Genomic DNA, 21010 nt, shown 5'->3' with positions numbered 1-21010 from the left:
ACAGTGGCCGGAAAACATAGCTATCTGCATAAACTGTACTGTGAATGTAACATCATGTCAAATAGTTCAGATGGGGATGAGATGGAGTGGATGATGTCCAGATCTGTAAGATCGAAAAGGGACTTGAGAGAAAGAGAGAGAGGGAAAAGTTGGTCAGAACATAGCGAGACCGGCGAGGGAAGTAATAACAAGAAACTGAGATCTAGCCAGAGTGAGAAACAGAAGCCTGAGAATACGGAGAAAGTGCAAGGAAACGATTGGAAAGTTATAATTGAGTTCAACTAGGATGGTGGACACTATCACCCAATTAAACTTACCAAGGCGATTGAGAAGGAGATTGGCAAAATCAAATTTGCAAGATTTTTGAACAATAAACGAATACTGATACATGCAAGCAGCAAACAAGAACAAGAAAAGATTCTTAGTATGCCCACACTTCAAGGGGAAAGGATGAAGGCCCACATCCCAGGAGCAACAGCAAAGGTTAGAGGAGTTATATCAGGAGTCCCGTTGAATATGTCAATGGAAGATGTTAAAAATGAGATTCTGGGAGGCAAAGCTGTTGAGGCTACTAGACTAAAAGGCAAATGAGATGGATCATTAAAAGACACACTATTTGTGGTTGTGCAATCTGAGAAAACCCTCCCTAAGTCAGTCCAAATGGGATACATAAATTACAGCGTGAGAGAATACATCCCTCCCCCTATCAGATGCTATAAATGTCAAAGGATGGGGCACACAGCTCAGCAGTGCAAAGGAAAGCTAAGGTGTGCTAGATGTGGGGGCCAGCACGAGTATGGGAAATGTGAAAAGGATGCAAAGATTAAATGTTGTAACTGTGGAGGAGAGCATAGTGCTGCATTTGCTGCTGCTTCTACAATAAGGCTATTGTAGAAGCAGCAGGAAAACTTCTTGATATGAAAGATATCAAAGCAGATCAAATACATGCATTGTTGACGGTAATTGAAAATGGAAATACACAAACTGAGGGTTTGGACACTTATAATGGTTCTTCACATACTACAGTGGAACGCACGAAGTCTTATAACTAATGGTCAAGACTTCAAGAAGTACATTCATGAATTAGATGTTGTTCCAGATGCAATATGTGTACAAGAAACTTGGTTACGAGACAGACTAGATTATGTGATACCAGGGATTAGCTCTATAAGGTACGATAGACCTAACAACCGAACTGGTGGAGGGTGCATCACCTTTATCAAGGATGGGTTGGCCTACAGGGAATCCCCATGCTCAGAAGATTCAGAATGTATAATAGTTGAAATCTATAGCCCAAGGAAAGAGGGAAACATTAAATTGATTAATTTCTATAACCCATGCAAAAACTTAGATATCAATAAACTGAATGAAATGGCAGGGACTGTATACAGGAAAGAAATATGGTGTGGGGACTTCAATGCACACAACAGCTTATGGGGCAGCAATCACACAGATAATAATGGGGACATAATTGAAGAAATGATGGAAGAAAGATCACTGGTCTGCATTAATAATGGACAGGGAACACGTATGGATGTGAATAGGGGTAAAACATCATGTTTAGATATCACACTGGTATCAGATAATTTGGTAAACGCATGTGAGTGGTTTGTTATGAATGATTCTACCATAGGAAGTGACCATTTTCCAGTTCTCACTATTATTAACACAAATGTATGTTTCCAAGAAGGAAGTACAATTAACAGCTGGTGCTTTGAGAAAGCAGACTGGGAAAAATTTAGGTTATGTTGTACGAAGTCAGCAAACCTTGTGACGTTAGAAGGTGATGTAGAGGAAGGCACAAAGCAAATTACAGAACGTAAATGCAGCACATTTAAGTATTACAAACAGAACAACAAAGGGCAGGAAGAAAGTGGTCCCCTGGTGGAATGAGGAGTGTAGCAGAGCAGTAAAAGAACGAAACAAAGCCTTTAAAACATTAAAGAAGAATTTTTGGAGTTTTGGATTTTCAAAGGAAAAGGACAGTGGCACGTAGGACAATTAAGTTAACCAAAAAGAAAAATTGGAGAGAGTTCTGTTCCACCATAGGTAGAGGTGTAGAGTTAGGGGATATATGGTCTATGTTTAAAAGAATGAGTGGGAAAAAGAAAGCGATTAAAATCCCAGCTTTGATAGATGGAGGAAAGACGGTGGTGTCAGACAAAGAAAAGACAGAGATGTTGGGTAGGGCTTTTGCGGCTGTGCATAGTGGTGATCACCTTATAGATATTCATAAGCAACAGAAAGACCTGGCACTCAGAGAAAATAAGGACGTGAAGCTGAAGAGGGAGGATGGTACAACCACTTTAGATGTGGATTTTACAATAACAGAACTCAATATAGCTCTGCTTGGCACGGGATATACAGCCCCAGCACAAGACCAGTTATGTTATGCCATGTTCCGACAGCTGCCAGTAGGGTCAATTAAGCTAGTGTTAAGACTGTTCAATAAAATATGGAAGGATGGAATAATACCGAGAAGTTGGAAAAGTGCAGTTATACTACCGTTTAGCAAACCGGGTAAAGACCCAACCAATCCTGGTAATTATAGACCCATAGCTCTGACATCTCACTTATGCAAATGGATGGAGAGGATAATAGTTCGTAGGTTATCACATGTAATGGAACAGAGAGGACTACTGAGTAATATACAAAATGGATTTCGGAAAGGGCGCTCCACAACAGATGCTCTCGTTAGAGTAAGTAATGAGGTAGAAAAGGCACTGAAAATGAAAGAGCTGATGATAATAGTGTATTTTGACATTGAGAAGGCATATGATACTATGTGGAGGGAAGGACTACTTATTAAACTAAATAGAATGGGGTTTGAAGGAACGATTTATAACTGGATACTAGACTTTTTAACAGATAGGAAAATTAGAGTAAAGGTTGGATCAGAAATTTCTCCAGAGTTTAAGGTAAATAATGGCATTCCCCAGGGGAGGGCAATTAGACCTATATTATTCAACATTATGATTAATGATATATTTTCAGATTTAGATGGACACATCAAATCAGCGTTATATGCAGATGATGGGGCCATATGGATGAGAGGAAGAAATGAGACATATGTGTTAGAGAACATTAGGAAAGCAATAGGGAAAGTAGAGAAGTGGTCATTCAAGTGGGGATTTAAAATATCAACAAGCAAATCCTGTTATATGGTGTTCACAAACAAGCGAAAGTGTCATGTACAAAAGCTTTTTCTATATCAGCAGCCAATGGAAAAAGTAAATGAATTTAAGTATTTGGGATTGTGGTTTGATAGTAAGTACACATGGAAAACACACATAAAGCAATTGGAAACTAAATGCAAACAAGTTATTAATTTACTAAGAGCGGTGGTGGGATGCGACTGGGGTGCAGATAAACAGTCACTAATTGACATATATAGAGCATGCATGAGGTCATCGATAGATTATGGTTGCATAGTATATGATGCAGCAGCAAAAACAACATTGGAAAAATTAATAAATTACAATACAGAGCCTTACGGATATGCATTAGAGCCATTAAGACAACTCCCATTAACACAATACTCATAGAAGCTGGAGAGACACCACTGGAGTTAAGAAGAGAGAAACTAGCGCTAGCATATTGGGTCAGATTGAAAGGAAGTGGGAAAGAAAACCCTGCAAAGGAGATAACAAAGGATTGTTGGGAATATTTCAAGTTTTGGGGGCATGGGTTTGGATGGACGGGGGAAAAAAGAGTCAGGGAATACGGAATGGAAGCATTAGATTTCACCACACCCAATCCAGTCAGTAACATTCAACCTTGGCTCTATCCAGACGTAAAAACAGATTTTAGTATACTGGAAAAGAAAAGAGGATGGGGAATAGAGGAAGTGGGAATACGGACAAGCAGCTATCTGAGAAACAGTTTCCATAATTATCTAAAAATCTATACAGATGGATCTAAAAACAAACAGGAATGTGTGGGAATTGGAATACATATACCAGAATTCAAAATAAATATCTCAAAACGATTATCAGATAGGCTATCTGTATATACAGCAGAAATAGTGGTCAGACATGAGCCAGGAATGAGCCAGAAATGGTCAGACCTGATAGGGTGATATTATGCACAGACTCCTTAGCAGTTATTAAAAGCATTCAGTCAATGACATCTGGAAGAGAAGACCTACTGATAGAAATGTTTCACAGCTTACTAAGATTACATCGGGGAGGGATAGGTGTTCAGTTTTGCAGGGTGCCAGCTCATGAGGGAGTAAATGGAAATGAGATTGCAGACAAACTAGCAAAAGAGGCATTACAAAAGGAAATAACAGTTCAAATACCTCTAGGAAAAGGGGAAGGAAAAACAGCCATTAAGAAGAAAGGTACTGAAATATGGCAGAAATGGTGGGAGGAAGACAGGAAAGGAAGTAGTTACTTTAAAATACAAAAGTCTTTCAGTAATAAAAATTATAGCGAAAGGAGCAGGCGGGAGGAAATTATAATGACAAGACTAAGAGTAGATCACACAGGACTGAATGGCACCTTGTTTTTATTGGGGAAAAGGAAGAGTGAAAAGTGTGAAAACTGTGGGGTTAAAGAAAATGTTGAACATATCATTTTGCACTGCATATTGTTTGAGTTGGAAAGACAGATATTTCAAGATAGGGTTCAGGAAGCAGGGAGGGAATGGAATCTGATGGGTACTGGGAACAGAAGGAGAAGAAAAGGGTATAAGAATCACCAGGAAGGAATTATTTAAATTTCTTAAAGACACTGGGTTGGTGAACAGAATATGAGAGCACCTTATTGAGGTTGATAGCGGAGTGATATGATGTTACACACTCCAGTACAGTAGGTGGCGGTATGCACTTCAAAGTTGTTTGCAATCCGCCATTAAGTAAGAAGAAGAAGAAGAAGAAGAAGAAGAAGAAGAAGAAGAAGAATGCAAAAGCCAGAGAAAGGCCGTAACGTTAGTTAAACAAAGGACTTTAAAGCTATGCTATATTAAATGGATAATGTGCTTCTTCAGGAGCACCACTAACGTTATGGTTATAACGTTACTGGTGTCGACGTTGACCCTGAGCACAGTTGTACAAGGTTTGTAGGCGAAATACTTTTTATGTACTTAACTTAGCACGTGTATCATTAGTTTGATAGTAACAAAAGATGGTCGTGGTAGTAACGTTATACTAATGGATCGGGTATCTGTAGGGTCCCTGTACGTTTTGATAGTTTGTTTTTTCATTTGAACCAATAAACGAGAAAACCACCATTTTTTCGTTTGGATTGAAAGATTTTGGGCCGATTTCCCCGCTTCCGACAATCCTGGCTATGTCCCGATTATCTTGATGGTTCTACAGATTATCTTATCAGATTCTCCCTGGTGTGAGGTGTGTTAAGAGTGTCCGAACCTGATCGGAAGAACGTCCCGATCGCGAATCCTGATGTGGGGGGGGGATCCCCGAGGAAAAACGCGCGCACGTTCTGGAGATTATCACATGAAACGAAACAATATCCAATCATAAAGCGAGATGATAGAAGACGGAAGCATAAGAAACACAGTCATGGCGGAGCACAAGGTGAAATTAATGTGGACAGCAGAGATGGAGGATCAGCTTGTGGATTTGTGGCAACAGCACGAATGTTTGTTCAACGTCGCAATTTCTTCCTGCGTATCGTTCGACATGCTTATTCTGAAGTCTCGCGAGATTTCCTGTGTTCACAGCCACTAGAGGGCTGCAGTGCCGCAATAACCAGCCAAGTTCAAATGAACGAAATGAGTCAACAAAAGATTAGTTTATTTTAATGAACGAGATTTGAATGAACGAGTCAGTCAAAAGACTCGAACTTGGCATCACTAAATGCGAGCGACGAGACGAGTGCGCTGGTGTATGTAATGTTACATTAACGTCAGTCTAAAAGGTGCAACGCCGATTTTAGTTGGGGGATGATGTTAAAAGTAACGTTAGGCCTGTTCTGTAAGTTAACTTCACTTTACTTCTGTCACCCAAATCACATCACACATCAGTAGTCTCCTGTTGGTTATTCCCACAACACTTAGTTTGTTTTTTTATGTTTTTGGTATTTCAGTGTAACGTAATGGGCCGCGGAGATCTTCCTTTTAAGTTGGATATTCGGCATTTACCCTGTGTTAGCAGTATAAAGCCGGTTAACTCATCTCCGATGGGCTTATGACCTTCAAGAAATTATAAATGTTATGGAAAAATAAGCACTTTTTTCAGTAGATTTCATGTCACTGTGACACAGAGACTCCAAACCTATCCTGAATTGTAGTAATGTATTGCACAAACAAGACACCTTCATATTAGGTTTGCGTGCTTCCTCTATTTTATATATAATTTTTATGGTAAAATCAGTCTTTTTCTCAATAGCTTCCTTGTTACATGACCCAGGGACTGTCAACCAGTGCTGAATTTTAGTAATATAGTAATTATAAAACTAATTCATATTAGATTTGAGTTCAATAGATTCAATGTCAATGCAAACCTATGCTGACTTGTAGTATTACACTGGGTAAATGAGAAAAACGTCTCTGAGACGCACCTTTTTAGTCAGCCACCCTTAAATGACTATAAGGTAGGTTTGTTTGTCTCAATTACACACATATAGGTTGTAAAGTTAAATTTATGTTTGTAATTTCCTTCTGCTACGTAGCAGACAATATACGGTAGCCTAATGCAAAAGCAAAGAGTAACAGCAACATTTCATTTATTTCTATCATGTTAATTATCTAATATTAAAGGCAGTGGCCATGTGGCAGCCAGTCAAATGATCTATCACTTTCCCCTCACCTCAAAACTTCAGTGTTGTAATATAACCAACAGGAGATCACTGATGTGTTTCCCCTCAAAATTATGCAGAAGACCCTTGTTTCATGACTTAGCAGGATCATGGTAATTTTCCCCATCTTTACTAAATACCAAGCCGGCATCTTAAAATTATCCATTAATAATCCATTATTTCAGTGAGTTAAAGACGGGCCTTGTGTGGGCGGAGAGAAAAAGATGTAGTTGTTGTGTTTCTGCAAGGAGGACACCAGCTTCCAGATCCTCTGCCCAGGCCCAGCGTGAATGCTTCCATCCACGTGTGTTTATTAATGTGTTTGTGCTTTCTGAGTTGTGATCTGAAAAGCTGATTAGATTTTATGCACTTTACAGCTCTGCAGGTGATTGGAGGAAGCGCGACCGTGGTGCAAGGTGGGACTGCAATCTTACCGTGTACTCTCATTGACACCACGGAGCTTCTCACGCAGATTTCATGGCAGAGGAAGACCAGAGGAAAACCTCAGAATGACAATTTCTTCACAATCGTGTATTCAAATGGACCACAGTTTGTCAATGGACAGGATGATCGATTTAAATTTATTGGGGACGTTAAAAACAACAACGGATCTCTCCAGTTATCGAGGGTCACATTGATCGATGAAGGAACCTACACGTGCATCTTCACTTTGTTCCCCAGCGGAAATCACAAGACGGAAATACCTCTGACCTTGCTTGGTATAATGGCTTGTATTTAAAACGCTTTGGAGTGTGTGTGTGAGAGAGAGAGAGAGAGAGAAAGAAAGAGAGAAAGTGGTGGAGAGATTGATTTACAGTTTTACCCTTTTGCTTGCATGTTGACGTTTTGTGTGTGCTGTAACTCTCCTAGTGCCTCCAGTCATAAACCTGACTGATGATCTCCCTACTTTGGGTAATGAACGAGTTTCCCTCGTTACCTGTACGGCTGCTGCTTCCAAGCCTCCTGCAGAGGTGAAGTGGGTCACTGGCACTCTGGTAGAAAAAGTGAGGGTCATAACCAACTCCATCAAGCATGCCAACGATACAACGACCACAGTCAGCTCACTGTTTGGAGTACCTACCAGAGAACTCAATCAACAAATTGTCCAGTGTGTCGTCAGCAGCTCAGCCCTGTCCAAAGAGGAAATCCTGCCCTTCACAATACAGGTCTACTGTGAGTATACAAGTTCTTCATCAGTTCCTCCCTTTTTGCAGGTAAGGCCTTAAAGAATGACTGTCATCAGGAGAGTGATGATTGTCTAGCATATCATAGTGAATCCACTAGAGACCTAGGAGAGAGAGAACTGAAAAGATTTGAAGTTAGGATTCTCATTTTGATCAGTATTGCTCTGATGGACACCTTTTTACCTCCAGATGTGAGGCAAAAAGGTTTTTATAGACTATCTCATCTCAACAGTAAAAATTGACTCTTTCACAGGTTTCCTTGTTATTGCATATGAGATGATGATTGATGCACAAAATGTATCACTGTGACACGCATACAATCTCATTCTGTTCCACTTTGTGCTGCTGTGGTCTTTACAGTAATCTGATCTCATGAACAGGTGGCACCTAGTTTGTGTAAGACAGAATCCTACTTAGAAAACTTGTACGAGCAAGCCTCAAAGAAAAAATTAAGGGAGGTTAAGAGAGTTGAGAGAAGAATTCGAAAATGTTCTTCCAATGGTTTTAATTTCAACTGAGTCTTCATCAGGTCAGAGATTTGTGTGATGTGGGGGAGTCTGTGAACTCTGACTGCCTTTCCCCATAGATTTGCATGTGATCTTGATAACATGTGATGTGCTTCTGACATTGCAAAATCATCACTTGCTTTGCTTTTGACTGCTATTAAGGCTACTTAACAACTGTAGTTGTGGATTTCCTTTGTCAACAGGTTTTGAAATTATCCCTGCTTTTATGCCCTCTCGTCTCGTTCGCTCACTGTAGCTTCATGTTTCCTCAAGCAGGCTTTGTTTCCTCAAGGGCAAATTCTCTTGCCTGCCAGATGGGGAGACATTCCTTTCATACACAGTAGCAGACTTTGTTCAAGGGGCGTGATTGTTAGTTTTTCTGTGTCTTTTGGCATGTTGAGCCAGGAGCCACTTTATATCCTTGAGTCCAGATGTTGTGTTTCTTCTACTACTTCTTTGTCTTTTTTGTCTTTTTGCCCAGTACGCAATCTAAATCACAATTGCAACAGTCTTTAATTATATAAATGTTGATAAACCATGCCTGGGAGTGTGGCATAGGGTGCAGAAGAGTTGGCAATATGGGAACGACCCAAATGCAGACAGAGGAGGCAGCAGGATGACTTTCATGGTTCAGTTACCAAAAATAGTGCTTAGGTGCCTACCTGTACAGGCAAGTCCAGGATAAAGTTAAAGTCTGGATTTGGGTGACAGAAGCTTGAAAGCAAAAACACAAGGTCAGACAGGAACATGGCAACTAGGACAAACGGTAAGGTAACAAAGGATCTAGTGTTGTGTAGCGAATGACACAGTGAGAACAGATGATGTGAATGAGCAGAAGGTCACGTGACTGCAGGGCTGATGAGAGACGTGGGAACATTAGTGAGTTCAGCCCAACAAAAACAAACAAAACATTTATTTATAACAGAAATGGTGGTGCCTTGAACACCCAGCTGAGAAGGCCATTCTTTGCTTTCTTTTTTGAAGATTTTTTGGAGCCTGATGAATTTGGTTTAAAAAGGCTACGCGTTTAATACTAGAAAATATGCTCCGTGTTAAGAGTCACTTCCTCTGCCCTCCACAATAGCAGAACATTCCAATCGAGGGAGTGGTATATGGAAACTGGTTTCTAATTACAGTGGACAAATATTTGTCTTGCATTTTAGAATGACATCATTTCAGGAGAAGGACTCCACTTCTTACCATCAACGCTGTGTTACGATCTGTATGAGCTAATCATTTTGAGCCTGTTGCTCACTGTTTTGAGGAAACATGTTCAGCCCTGAAACCATAGCAAAAGAGCACACCATTTTCAGAATGGAGCCTTAGTTTTGTGCTATAGATTGATTATGTACAAGTAGATTGATTATGTACAAGTAGATCATGAACTGTTGTTTGTGCTCCCCCAGCAGCTCACTCTATACACCAGTCATCCATTGTTCCACCCAACTTTTCTGTGAGACTTAACATGAAGCTGATTCAATGACATTATTGTCTGAAGTGAAAGAATCCCAGATACTATTTCAACTATCTGTCAGCTATTGTAACCTTGCTGTGTGTCAATACGTTCAGCTTTTGCCAGCTGTAATGTTAAGATCTGTGTGAATTGTGATATTTGAGAAGTGAATGCTTTTAAAAGTTTTTCCTTTTTAAATGAATGGATTGTGGATGTACAGTCTATAGTTTTTTAGAAGCATCCAAATGCATTACGGTTAAGAAATCTGAGTTTATCATGTTTTAACAAGACCAGGAGTAACAAATAAAACCTCAGTAATGTCCAATACTGAGCAGTGTCTAGATGCAGTTTTTCAAATCAAGTTCTGTAATCCAAAAGTCCTTAAAGTGTCTTGGAAAGCAAGATAACCCTGTTTCGGGACAAATGGGATGATGTGGACAAAACGTTGGTGTTCACTATGATTATGTAATTGTTATTTTCTCAGTTACAGCTCATACTTTCCCTGTTTCTTGCAGTTCCACCCATCGAAGTGAATATTATTGAAAGATCCAAAGGCTTGTTTGAATGTGTGACTGAAGCCAACCCAAATGCAAACATTACCTGGAGCAGGTACAGTATTTAAAATGAAATTCTAATCCAAACTAAACCTATATTAATTTTTTACCTTGAAGCGTTGTTTGGTTTGTCGTCCTCACAAGCTTTGTACTATGGTGAAGAGTTGGGTCATTAGCCAAGTTAAACTGAATGATTTAAATTGTATGTTCTGAAATTTTATTTTGGATTATAGTTGTAGCTGCAATAAACCACCGTAAGTGATCTGATGTTACTCTGATGAAATTTTGAAACTCATAATTATTAAGCTTAGTGTGATAACTTAGCCCATTAGCAGCCCACTGGACAGTCATCAACCAGAAGAAGTCAGTATTTAATCATTAGCTGGCTGGGCAACTTGGGCGAATGTCTGAACGTACATGTTCAGGTTTTTGTAAATATCCAGTCCACGCTTTACAACTTTCATCACACTGTATTTGGCATTCAGCTTTCTCTGTGAAAACTACACTAAACAAAGTGGAACGCCCTACCAGACAACATCAGTATCCTTAAAGTCAAATTGAAAACGACTGCTAAAGCTACTAAACTCTGAAACCACTGACTCTGCTTTTGATTCCTTGCTTTTAATTTGTCTGACATACAACTGCTGGTGTGTGTGAGATGTACTACTGTGTGTAACTTTGCATTGTGTGTCTTGTTTAGTTTCTTTAGTGCTGTTCTATCACTGTGTGGATGTTTTAATTGTGACCTGCCCAGGGGCTGAAAATGAAAAGTTGCTGTAAGCTAACACAGGTGCAATACATCAAAGGTGACATTTATGTTGAATATTGGATAAGGTCCGTTACAAATAAAATGTGTAAAATTCTAATAAAATGTTTTCAGTAGTTTATAACTAATGCAATCATTTCTTCATCAAAAGCCTTGTCTGCAAAGAGACAATAGTGCTGTAGTGTTAAAAAAAAAATAAAAAAGGTAGGCTCACAGTGTAGTCAGACATGCACCATGTGGTCTACCAATAAAAGAATGTCACCCTGCCTCTGATGAGGTTTTACTAATTCACTTACAGTGCAGATGTTACTAACACCAACGATATGTATACAACCAAAACAGGAAGCATGGACTGCAACCTTCTTTTTATTTTTGAACATTTTGACAACCTGTCTGATAATCATATATATTTTTTGTTATTATTAGTGCTAATAAATTGTGACTTTACGAATACGACAATGAAAGTTTCATAGGATATCAGTTAAATATGACACAAATATGTTCATATGTCTATGTGAAAAAAATATATATAGTAGTCCTAATCTTAATATAGAGCGGGGTATCATCAATCTCAGACATAACAAATCCAGTATATTTTATACACTTGTTTCCACTTCCGTTTGGGGTCACTTAGAAATTATTATTACTTATTTTTGAAAGGAAAGCACTGTTTTCTTCAATGAAATTAACATTAAATTAATCAGAAATACAGTCTTGACATTGTTATAAATGACTATTCTAGCTGGAAACGGCTGATTTTTAATGGAATATCTACATAGGTGTACAGAGGCCCATTTCCAGCAACCATCACTCCTGTGTTCTAATGGTATGTTGTGTTAGCTAATTGTGTTGATTACAAAACCATTGTGCAATTATGTTAGCACAGCTGAAAACTGTTGTGCTGATTAGAGAAGCTATAAAACTGGCCTTATTTTGCTAGTTGAGTATCTGGAGCATCAGCATTTGTGGGTTCGATTATACTCTCAAAATGGCCAGAAAGAGAAATTTCTTCTGAAACTGGACAGTCTGTTCTTGTTCTGAGAAATGAAGGATATTCCATGCAAGAAATTGCCAAGACACTGGAGATTTCCTACAACGGTGTGTACTACTCCCTTCAGAGAACAGCACAAAAAGTGGTAGGCCCGGGTGCACAACTAAGCAAGAGGACAAGTACATTAGAGTCTCTAGTTTGAGAAATAGACGCCTCACCGGTCCTCAACGGGCAGCTTCATTAAATGGTACCTGCAAAACGCCAGTCCCGACGTCCACAGTGAAGAGGCGACTCCGGGATGCTGGCTTTCTAGGCAGAATGGCAAAGAAAAAGCCATATCTGAGACTGGCCAATAAAAGGAAAAGATTAAGATGGGCAAAAGATTACAGACGTTGGACAGAGGAAGATGGGGAAAAAAGTGTTATGGACAGATGAATCTAAGTTTGAGGTGTTTGGATCACACAGAAGAACATTTGTGAAATGCAGAACAAGTGAACAGATGCTGGAGGAATGCCTGATGCCATCTGTCAAGCATGGTGGAGGTAATGTGATGGTCTGGGGCTGCTTTGGTGCTGTTAAAGTGGGAGATTTGTACAAGGTAAAAGGGATTTTGAATAAGGAAGGCTATCACTCCATTTTGCAACACCATGCCATGCCCTGTGGCCAGCACTTCATTGGAGCCAATTTCCTCCTACAACAGGACAATGACCCGAACCTCCAAACTATGCATGAACTATTTAGGGAAGAAGCAGTCAGCTGGTATTCTGTCTGTAATGGAGTGGCCAGCACAGTCACCAGATCTCAACCCTACTGACCTGTTGTGTGAGCAGCTTGACCGTATGGTACGTAAGAAGTGCCCATCAAGCCAATCCAACTTGTGGGAGGTGCTTCAGGAAGCGTAGGGTGAAATTTCTTCAGATTACCTCAACAAATTGACAGCTAGATCGCCTGGTCTGCAAAGCTGTAATTGCTGAAAATGGAGGATTCTTTGGATCTATTTTTCAATGTCTTCACTATATTTTATATTAATTTTGCAACTCATTTGATGAATAAAAGTGAGTTTTCATGGAAAACATGAAATTGTCTTGGTGACCCCAAACTTTTGAACGGGTGTGTATGTGTGTGTGTGTGTGTGTGTGTAATATATATATATAATGTGTAACCGCTAAGCTTAAAACAGCCGAGGGTTATGCCGAGGGTTAAAGTGGGCTATAGTTGACGCGCTTACCGTGGTCGCTTTGGCTTGATTGAGCAATGATACAACAAAGCTTAAAGTTATCTTTTCTTCTCTGTTGTGAGAGATGTTTATTGGATTTACACAAGGATTTCCTTTTCCATAACAGAACAATATTCCATCTTCACCAACAGTCACTTAACATGCATTCAACCACAGCCTCCGTCGCGTGGCGTGGCGGTCAAAAACTAGTTTGCCCTTTTCCCTCTAGCAACACCTGTCCTTGATTACAGCTAGCCTAAGTAGATAAGCCCCAATCACTATGCCATAACCCTAGTGCCACCTAATGGCCAAACCTGGACATAAACATTGAAATGGCTCCTACATAATGTGTGTGTATGTATGTATGTATATGTGTGTATACGTGTATATATGTATGTGTATATGTGTAATAAAACAATGGAACAACAAAGACTAAAGACAACACACTGAATTATCAAAAGAAGCAAAAAATGTGTATATGTAAAATTGTGACTTTGATGGGAAAAATAACTCCCTCAGTAATGATACATCCTGGCCAAAATAACAATTTACTCTCCCAGTGGTGATTTCCTGAGAAACGAAGACAGATAATGGCGCAAAAGCCGACTCCCATTATTCACTTAACTGAGTCGGCTCATAGACCTGACTCATTCACGACCGACACATCACTAGTGTTTTGTGAGTCAGATTTTGGTTTCTGCTGCAGTTTGTGTCGGTTCTTTGCACTGAAACCTACTACTAATGCTACTTTTAAGGTTGGAAAACAAAATCTCAATTGCTGAAATTGTTTTGTGAAATAAGAGAAGACCGATACTGCCTCCGAATCTGTCTGTTAAATACGAAGCTACAGCCAGCAGCCAGTTAGCTTAGTTTAAAGACAGGAGACAGAGAAACAGTTAGATTGACTCTGCTCAAAACCAAGAAATAGTCCAGCACATAACTCCCTGTTAAAGAGCAAATCATCATTGTTACACTTCAGTTATTATGTGGATTAAACAATCGAGATTTAACGTGCTAATAAGTGAGCTTTAGAGGTGCTGGTACGTGTATTTTGTCACCTTTTAAGGGAAGCAACATTTGATGAGGTCTGAGGCAGGAAAACCAGCAAACCTATCCTTTAATATGAATTAAGAACTAATACTTGAAATTCATTTAACTTTTGGCACAACTCTACTATTTGCATCATTTTTCTGTCCTATTGCTGTAAGTCTGTAATTTGCTGTACATTGCACGCTGAACCTTTTGTGTGTTTCAGATCTGACCAGTCACTGCTTCCATCGGCTGTCAGAGTTGTGGGTGCAACTCTACAGTTTCTGAGCGTGAGCTCTGAGGTGAATGGCCTCTACCAGTGTGAAGCATCTAACCCTTATGGAAGAAGACATGGTTACCTCTATGTATCTGATGTGCCTTCAGGTGAGGGTGGGGGTGGGGCGTTCAAATGCGTTGGTGTTTGTTGCATTTTTTTCCTGCTCTGTGTGTTTGAGTCTGTTGTGGATGATGCGTGACTCTTTATTCACTTTTGGTGTCTCTTAATTTAAAATAAAGAGAAAAAGAATGAATTTCTGTAAGTTATACCTATGGACATGATGAAAAGTACGGAAATCTAGATTTGGAGTAGAATCACTGCATGTATTTGATCAGGTCTCCTCCTCAACTCTTCATTGTGGATGTATCCCAGTCATGTCCAAGTGAATGGAAAAGCCGTTCAGAGTCAAAACACAATTGATAGTTATTTATTCCCTTGGAAGTGGAAAGAGTGAATCTAATTTGTACAACTACATAAAAGTTCAAGCATTTCCTGTCTTGTAAAATGTTCTGTATCCTGATCATGGGAATTTCATGTCGCAGTTGCTTTTTTCTGACACAGGACCTACCAGGAGAAGAAGGCTTGTCAGTAAAAAAAAAACCCTTTAGCCAGTGTTAGCTGCATGGTGTTTGACTGTAACGTTAGTCAACTTAAAGTAATGTGCGTAATATAAACCTAAATGCATTAAACATGAAATACAAGAAACACCTGTGCATGTTGGCACAACATCTTACAGTATAGACAAAAGAAGGAAAACACAAACGCAGAGAACCTGCTTTCAGAAAGAAAATTAAATTGCATGTTTTTTACAGCATGACAGAGCAGGAAATGTATAACTAATGACATTAAAACTGAAAAGCTGTAGTTAAGTGAAAAAAACACCCCAAAGAAATGTAATTTAAATTATTACACATTTGTTAATGGAAAGCAAAATGTCTGTAATATACTGTATCAGTGTTTCCTTTAACTGTATCCTCCTTTCTTTTGTCTCTACAGCAGCCTGCCCTACTTGTTGGACCTTATTTGTTCTTATACTTATCCTGATTGTAGCTGCTGCTGCAGTGTTGTATTTCTATAAATTCAGGTATTTTCAAGGTGTCAAGTACACTTGTACTGCATACACTTAAGTGGAATGTACAACTGCTAAGTATATAAGCATATACTGTATGTACTATGTAAATATTTTGATGTATATTAATTGGTGGTCCATTATCCAGGAGAGAGAGGGGGCAACGTGTCCCAACAACAGAGTCACCTGTCACTTCAGCGAGAGAAGGAGCAGGAGGAGTGGAAGCCGCAGCACTAGCAGAAATGAGAACACATGCAGAGGAAGAGGTAATGTATAATATTTTATTTGTTACAGCCCGTAGTGGCTATTTCTTATTTTCCTCAAAGTTAAAACTGTGACCCTCAAATGTTTCCATCAGTGACTTAATATAAAGCACAATTACTATGTTAGCAGTTATCAAAGATATACTGTATTTTGCGCTTTAGTTATGTAGTAGTACAACATACAGTGTAGTAGTACACATAATGTGTTTTCCTGGAAACAACTGGACAATTCAACTAAGATCATTAATTTATATCACACAGATGTGTAAAGATCAGTAAGCATAAGCTCTAGTGGTTACTGTAGCTTTAGCCACAAGTAATGCACTACATAGACATAGAGCAGGATGTTCAGTGTACATGTTTAATGGGCAGGGCCATCTACTGTGCTGAAGGAGGTCCTATGCTAAACAGATCCATCCTTGGCTCAAGAATGGAGCCAAATCTTTTTTAACCCAAAAGGTCAAAGGTTAACTTCACTGTGACATCATAATGTCGTGGGGGAAAAAACACTTTTTGGCCATTATTCAACACCATAACTCAGGAACAGAAGGGGAGATTGTGACCATATTTCACAGTTGGTCAGGTTACACTTTTGAGGTCATTGTGACCTCGTGTTAAGTTTTTAACCACAATTTAAGAATGAAGTGGGCAATCTCAGATTTCACATGTTGACACAATACAATAACTAGCACAGTAAAGGCTTTCCTCCATGTTGTCCATTCTGTCTTTCACTTTGTAATGATGATCCTGTGAGTGAGTTTCACCTGCAGCTCATAGAGAGGCTCTGCATCTAAAAATGGCAGAAGAAAACAAAAGCAGCACATTTTGTGTTTTGTGCTGTACTCACATAAGAATCCATCTTTACATAGTTATCAGGTACATGTGTACCTGTGTAGCCAATACATCTTTGATAATTCTTCATTAATCAGTTCAGCAATGTATATTCACTGAAATCAAACATATCCACCATCAATTTAGTGACAACTTTTATCTAGCCAAAAAACACTTTATACCTTTTATTCAGTTCCTTCCAAGTATTCACTACATACAATAATATATGTAGTCTGGACGGATGTAAACAACAGTTTAACTGCTTGCTGGAGGCATACAACCACGGGGAGCGGTAGATCTAGTTTCCTACAATGTTTGTTTACTTATGTTTAGTGTCTTAAATGTTCGTTCCAAAATAAATAAAATGTTTTATATTGTCTGCCTTAGGAACCTGTGGAAGCAACAAGATCGTAGTTGGACTGCAGGCAGTTTACAGACTCGGCCCCTAACATGACTGGTTAGTGAACAGATGCAGCAGTGCAGTAATATACCAAATATCCAACAGACCAGGAATGAAGAGTGCAAACTATATGAGGAGCTTTCAAGCACCAACGGAAGCAGAAAAGAATTTGTATTCAAAGGGAAAGTCTGTTTAACTGACTGCCACAGCTAACTGTTATTGTGTGGTTTTAACTGCCTACTGGGCTTTATCAGCATAGGCTCTAACTGTCATGATAATATAGTTCTGCACATGTATTCACAACAACAGCATTAACTGCTAACAATAGCAGATGATTATGTAGCATTTTACATGGACACAAAAGAACAGGTTCGTCTGAGAAAACAGGTCAGTCAACACGTTTTGTGCTGTAGTAATGTAGTTCCAATCAGCATATACAAGCAACAGGTTAGTAATTAAGTTTCTTCCCTTCCCCATGTTTCTTAACCTCATAAGTGTATAAGTGATGCAAAATGCTGCCTTATGTTTTGTGTGTTATCAGAGAATTTGGACTTCCTTACAATGTGTCAGAATTTTTCAAATTGTTTCCCTTTTATTTAGACTTTAAACTTATCATGACCTTATCAGATTACTGCAGAAAACTGACTGTAACTTGATTACCTAAGTGCATGTCAACAAACTGGTGGCCAAGAAATGATTCATGAGAGTTTGACTGGAAAACTTGAGAGTATGGAATGAAAACTTGAGAAGCTTGTGGTGGCGGAGGCTCATCACAGTGCACCTAAAAAAGAACACATGCCAATAGACAAAACGTATAAATTAAGAAACATATTCGGCAATACAATGTCACGTTTCTGCAAATACAGAAAACAAAATCAAAATAGCTAAAACAGAAAGAAAGTACCATGCAAAATTTCACAACGATGATAATGATGTCACAGTTGAGAGGCTACAACAGATGCCCCCAAATTAAATGTCAACAGCACTTTTCTTATGTCTTTATTTATTCAAGTTTATTTCACTGTGCTGAATACTGTGCACAATCTCTTTGCTCAATTCTCCTGCTGCTATCTTCGGCATCCTATCATATTAAGCCAGAAATGCCTAAAACTTAATGTCGGAAGTCAAAAAAGAAATTCTTTCCACAGCAGTGAATGTGCTTAATCACTTGTCACATATGGTTTCTTGTTTTAGTTGTTATGTCTTGAAATAACAGTATCAGTAAAGTGCAAAGGCTTTTATTTCTCCAACATCAGTGTTTTGAGCTCTTCAGTAATGGGTAAACTGCTGAAGACAGACTGAACTCTAAAATGAGCTAAAATAGGATTTGATGAAGTTTGTGAAATTAAGGTCAAAAATGAAGTTCTATGTTACAAAAACTTCAGAAAAAGTTTACTCTAATGTAAAAAGTTGCTTATGGTTACTTTGGCTCATTCTTAGATTAGATACAGAACCCCGTCCACACTACTCCGATTTTGTTTAAAAACAGAGTTTTAATGCGAATATGATCTCTGTCCACACCAGTGTTTTAGCTGCGTATCAGAGTTGATCTCTGTCTATACTATACCAACTGAAAACACACATCTAGTGGCTGTTCACGTACACTGGGCATGCGCACCGGTGTAAACGTGAAACAGATGATGTATTCTGTAGTTACAGAAGATTTGGCGAAAGAATAAAGGATTGCAGACAAAGAACCAAACCAGATTTTTTTTTTTTTTTTTTTTTTTGCATGGACCAATAACGAGCTGGGACTGTTGCTGAAAGTAACGCAGGAGTTTAAAGAGGCTGTGGCAGCGGAAAACAGACTGGAAGTTGTAAATACGGCGACATGCACAGTACAAGTGTATGTTATTTACGCTGTACAAAATATTTTAATAAAAATATGGAATCAACGCTGCTTCTGATTGGCTAGTAGTCCTTACCTAGCTACTATGTAAATATGGTGTTTTTTGAAAATGAAACCACGTAAACTTATTCTGGAACAGCCCCTAAATATATTTATGAACCTGAAAAAGAGCATAATTTGACCTCTTTAATGTTAGTAAGATACATCATCTGGGGAATGTAAATGAATACACCAAAATATATGTTGATCCTTGCAGCAGATGTAATTATATTTCACTGCACTGTTGAAACTCGAGACTTGCTGGCTGCAAAAAATGAAAAGTTATTAGGACTCATCCTGTGGGGACCTTGAATGATTTTTATTGCAATCCATCTAAGTTTTCAGTCTCGTGACATGTGCGGTGATCTGGAGGGCAAAACAACAGACCAACATAGCGGCTCACACCGCAACTCCTCCGTAGAGACGTGGCAAAAGCAGTCAAATTTTAAAAATCAAATCGCAAAAAGTAATAAACTCAACGTAACAGTGTATCACTTGCTTCCTGACTGGCAGACAGCGGAAAATAACGTCTTTTTACCCTCCAAGGGAGTGTTTTTCTTGGAATGTGACATCACGTGAGAACTATGAATAGTTGTTGAGACATTCCACACAAAACTAGAAATGTGGGAGCTCGAGGAAAATCCAAGGATCACTGGCGTTCATCCCCTGGGGAACAGGAATGTGTGTACAAAATTTCATGGCAATCCAACCACCAAGTGGTGGACAAATTAATCCAATTTTCCAAGATCTGTTTTTAGATTTAATCTTAGTCCTGAGTTTAAAAGTCCAGTTTTAGTCCGATTTAGTCAAATTAATCTTTCATAGCCTTAATTACATTTGTATATAGATGTGTGTTTGCAACTGTAAACCACAAATCTTTGTATAGTGCTCTCCCTTCCACTTCAGGTTATTGGTAACAAGTAAATTACTGATACTCCTGAAATAATCGTATTTAAAGACAGTTAAGTCAAACTTAAAAGCAACAAACTCAGTCTCTCAGGTTCGCTTCATCATACTCCTATGTTTCAGTTGTAACTGTTATACTCACAACTGTACCCATAAAACTAAAGCAGGTAGTAGATATGAAATCCCTTTTCCCAATTTTCCTAATAAAATGTATCAAAACACAGCACCGTAGCACTTCTTCTGGTCAAAATTTTAAATCCTACCGCACATATACAGTCCCCTCCAAAAGTATTGGAACGGTAAGGCAAATTCCTTTGTTTTTGTTGTTCACTGAAGACATTTGGGTTTAAGATCAAAAGATGAGTATGAGACAAGAGTTCAGAATTCCAGCTTTCATTTTGTGGTATTCACATCTAGATGTCAGGAAATACCAGCCTTTGTTTGAACCCACCCATTTTTCAAGTGAGGAGAACTATTGGAACATGTGGCTGACAGATGTTTCTTGTTGCCCAGAAGTTGCCTTTTAGGTTGATTGTCCAAACATTAAATAGCTCTGCATGACTAGTCTAAGTTTTCATCCTTGGTTCAAACCTATAAAGACTGCATTTCCTGTTAAAGAGGATAAACCAACATGAAGACCAGAGAGCTGTTTATGGGAGAAACGCATGCCATTGTCAAGCTGAGAAAAGACGGAAAATCGACCAGAGCCATTGGACAAACATTGGGCATAGCAAGCACAACAATTTGGGTTGTCCTGAAAAAGAAAGAAACTACTGGTGTACTGAGCAACAGACGCCAAGGAAAACAACAGTAGTTGATGACAGAAATATCGTGAGAGTTGTGAAGAAAACATCAGTAAGTGACATCACCAACGACCTCCCCAGTGCAGGGGTGAAGGTATCAGAATCCACTGTTT

At 38.9% G+C, this 21010-nt stretch overlaps 1 protein-coding gene across 2 annotated transcripts in view; it reads left to right on the top strand.

Annotated features, from left to right (window-relative positions):
• si:ch211-214p13.3 (nectin-1) overlaps positions 1-20317 on the top strand; it is a 64076-nt gene extending 43759 nt beyond the window's left edge. Inside the window, exons 1-8 of one of the 2 annotated variants that reach the window (XM_038720683.1) lie at positions 4877-5057; positions 7139-7480; positions 7632-7934; positions 10420-10513; positions 14687-14844; positions 15734-15821; positions 15955-16072; positions 17288-20317. In XM_038720683.1, the coding sequence (XP_038576611.1) occupies positions 4976-5057; positions 7139-7480; positions 7632-7934; positions 10420-10513; positions 14687-14844; positions 15734-15821; positions 15955-16072; positions 17288-17314 (1212 nt within the window). In that variant the 5' untranslated portion in view covers positions 4877-4975 and the 3' untranslated portion in view covers positions 17315-20317. Of the gene's footprint in view, positions 1-4876; positions 5058-7138; positions 7481-7631; positions 7935-10419; positions 10514-14686; positions 14845-15733; positions 15822-15954; positions 16073-17287 lie in introns of those variants that run through there. The other variant, XM_038720682.1, reaches the window with a different exon arrangement.
• Positions 20318-21010: the final 693 nt, after the last annotated feature.

Source organism: Micropterus salmoides, unplaced genomic scaffold (genome assembly GCF_014851395.1).
Source record: "Micropterus salmoides isolate LMB-PRFRI ecotype aquatic unplaced genomic scaffold, ASM1485139v1 Ms_hic_scaffold_15, whole genome shotgun sequence".
Classification (NCBI taxonomy): Eukaryota; Metazoa; Chordata; class Actinopteri; order Centrarchiformes; family Centrarchidae; genus Micropterus; species Micropterus salmoides.
Note: the sequence above shows the minus strand (reverse complement) of the source record. Positions and strands in the feature narration are given on the sequence as shown.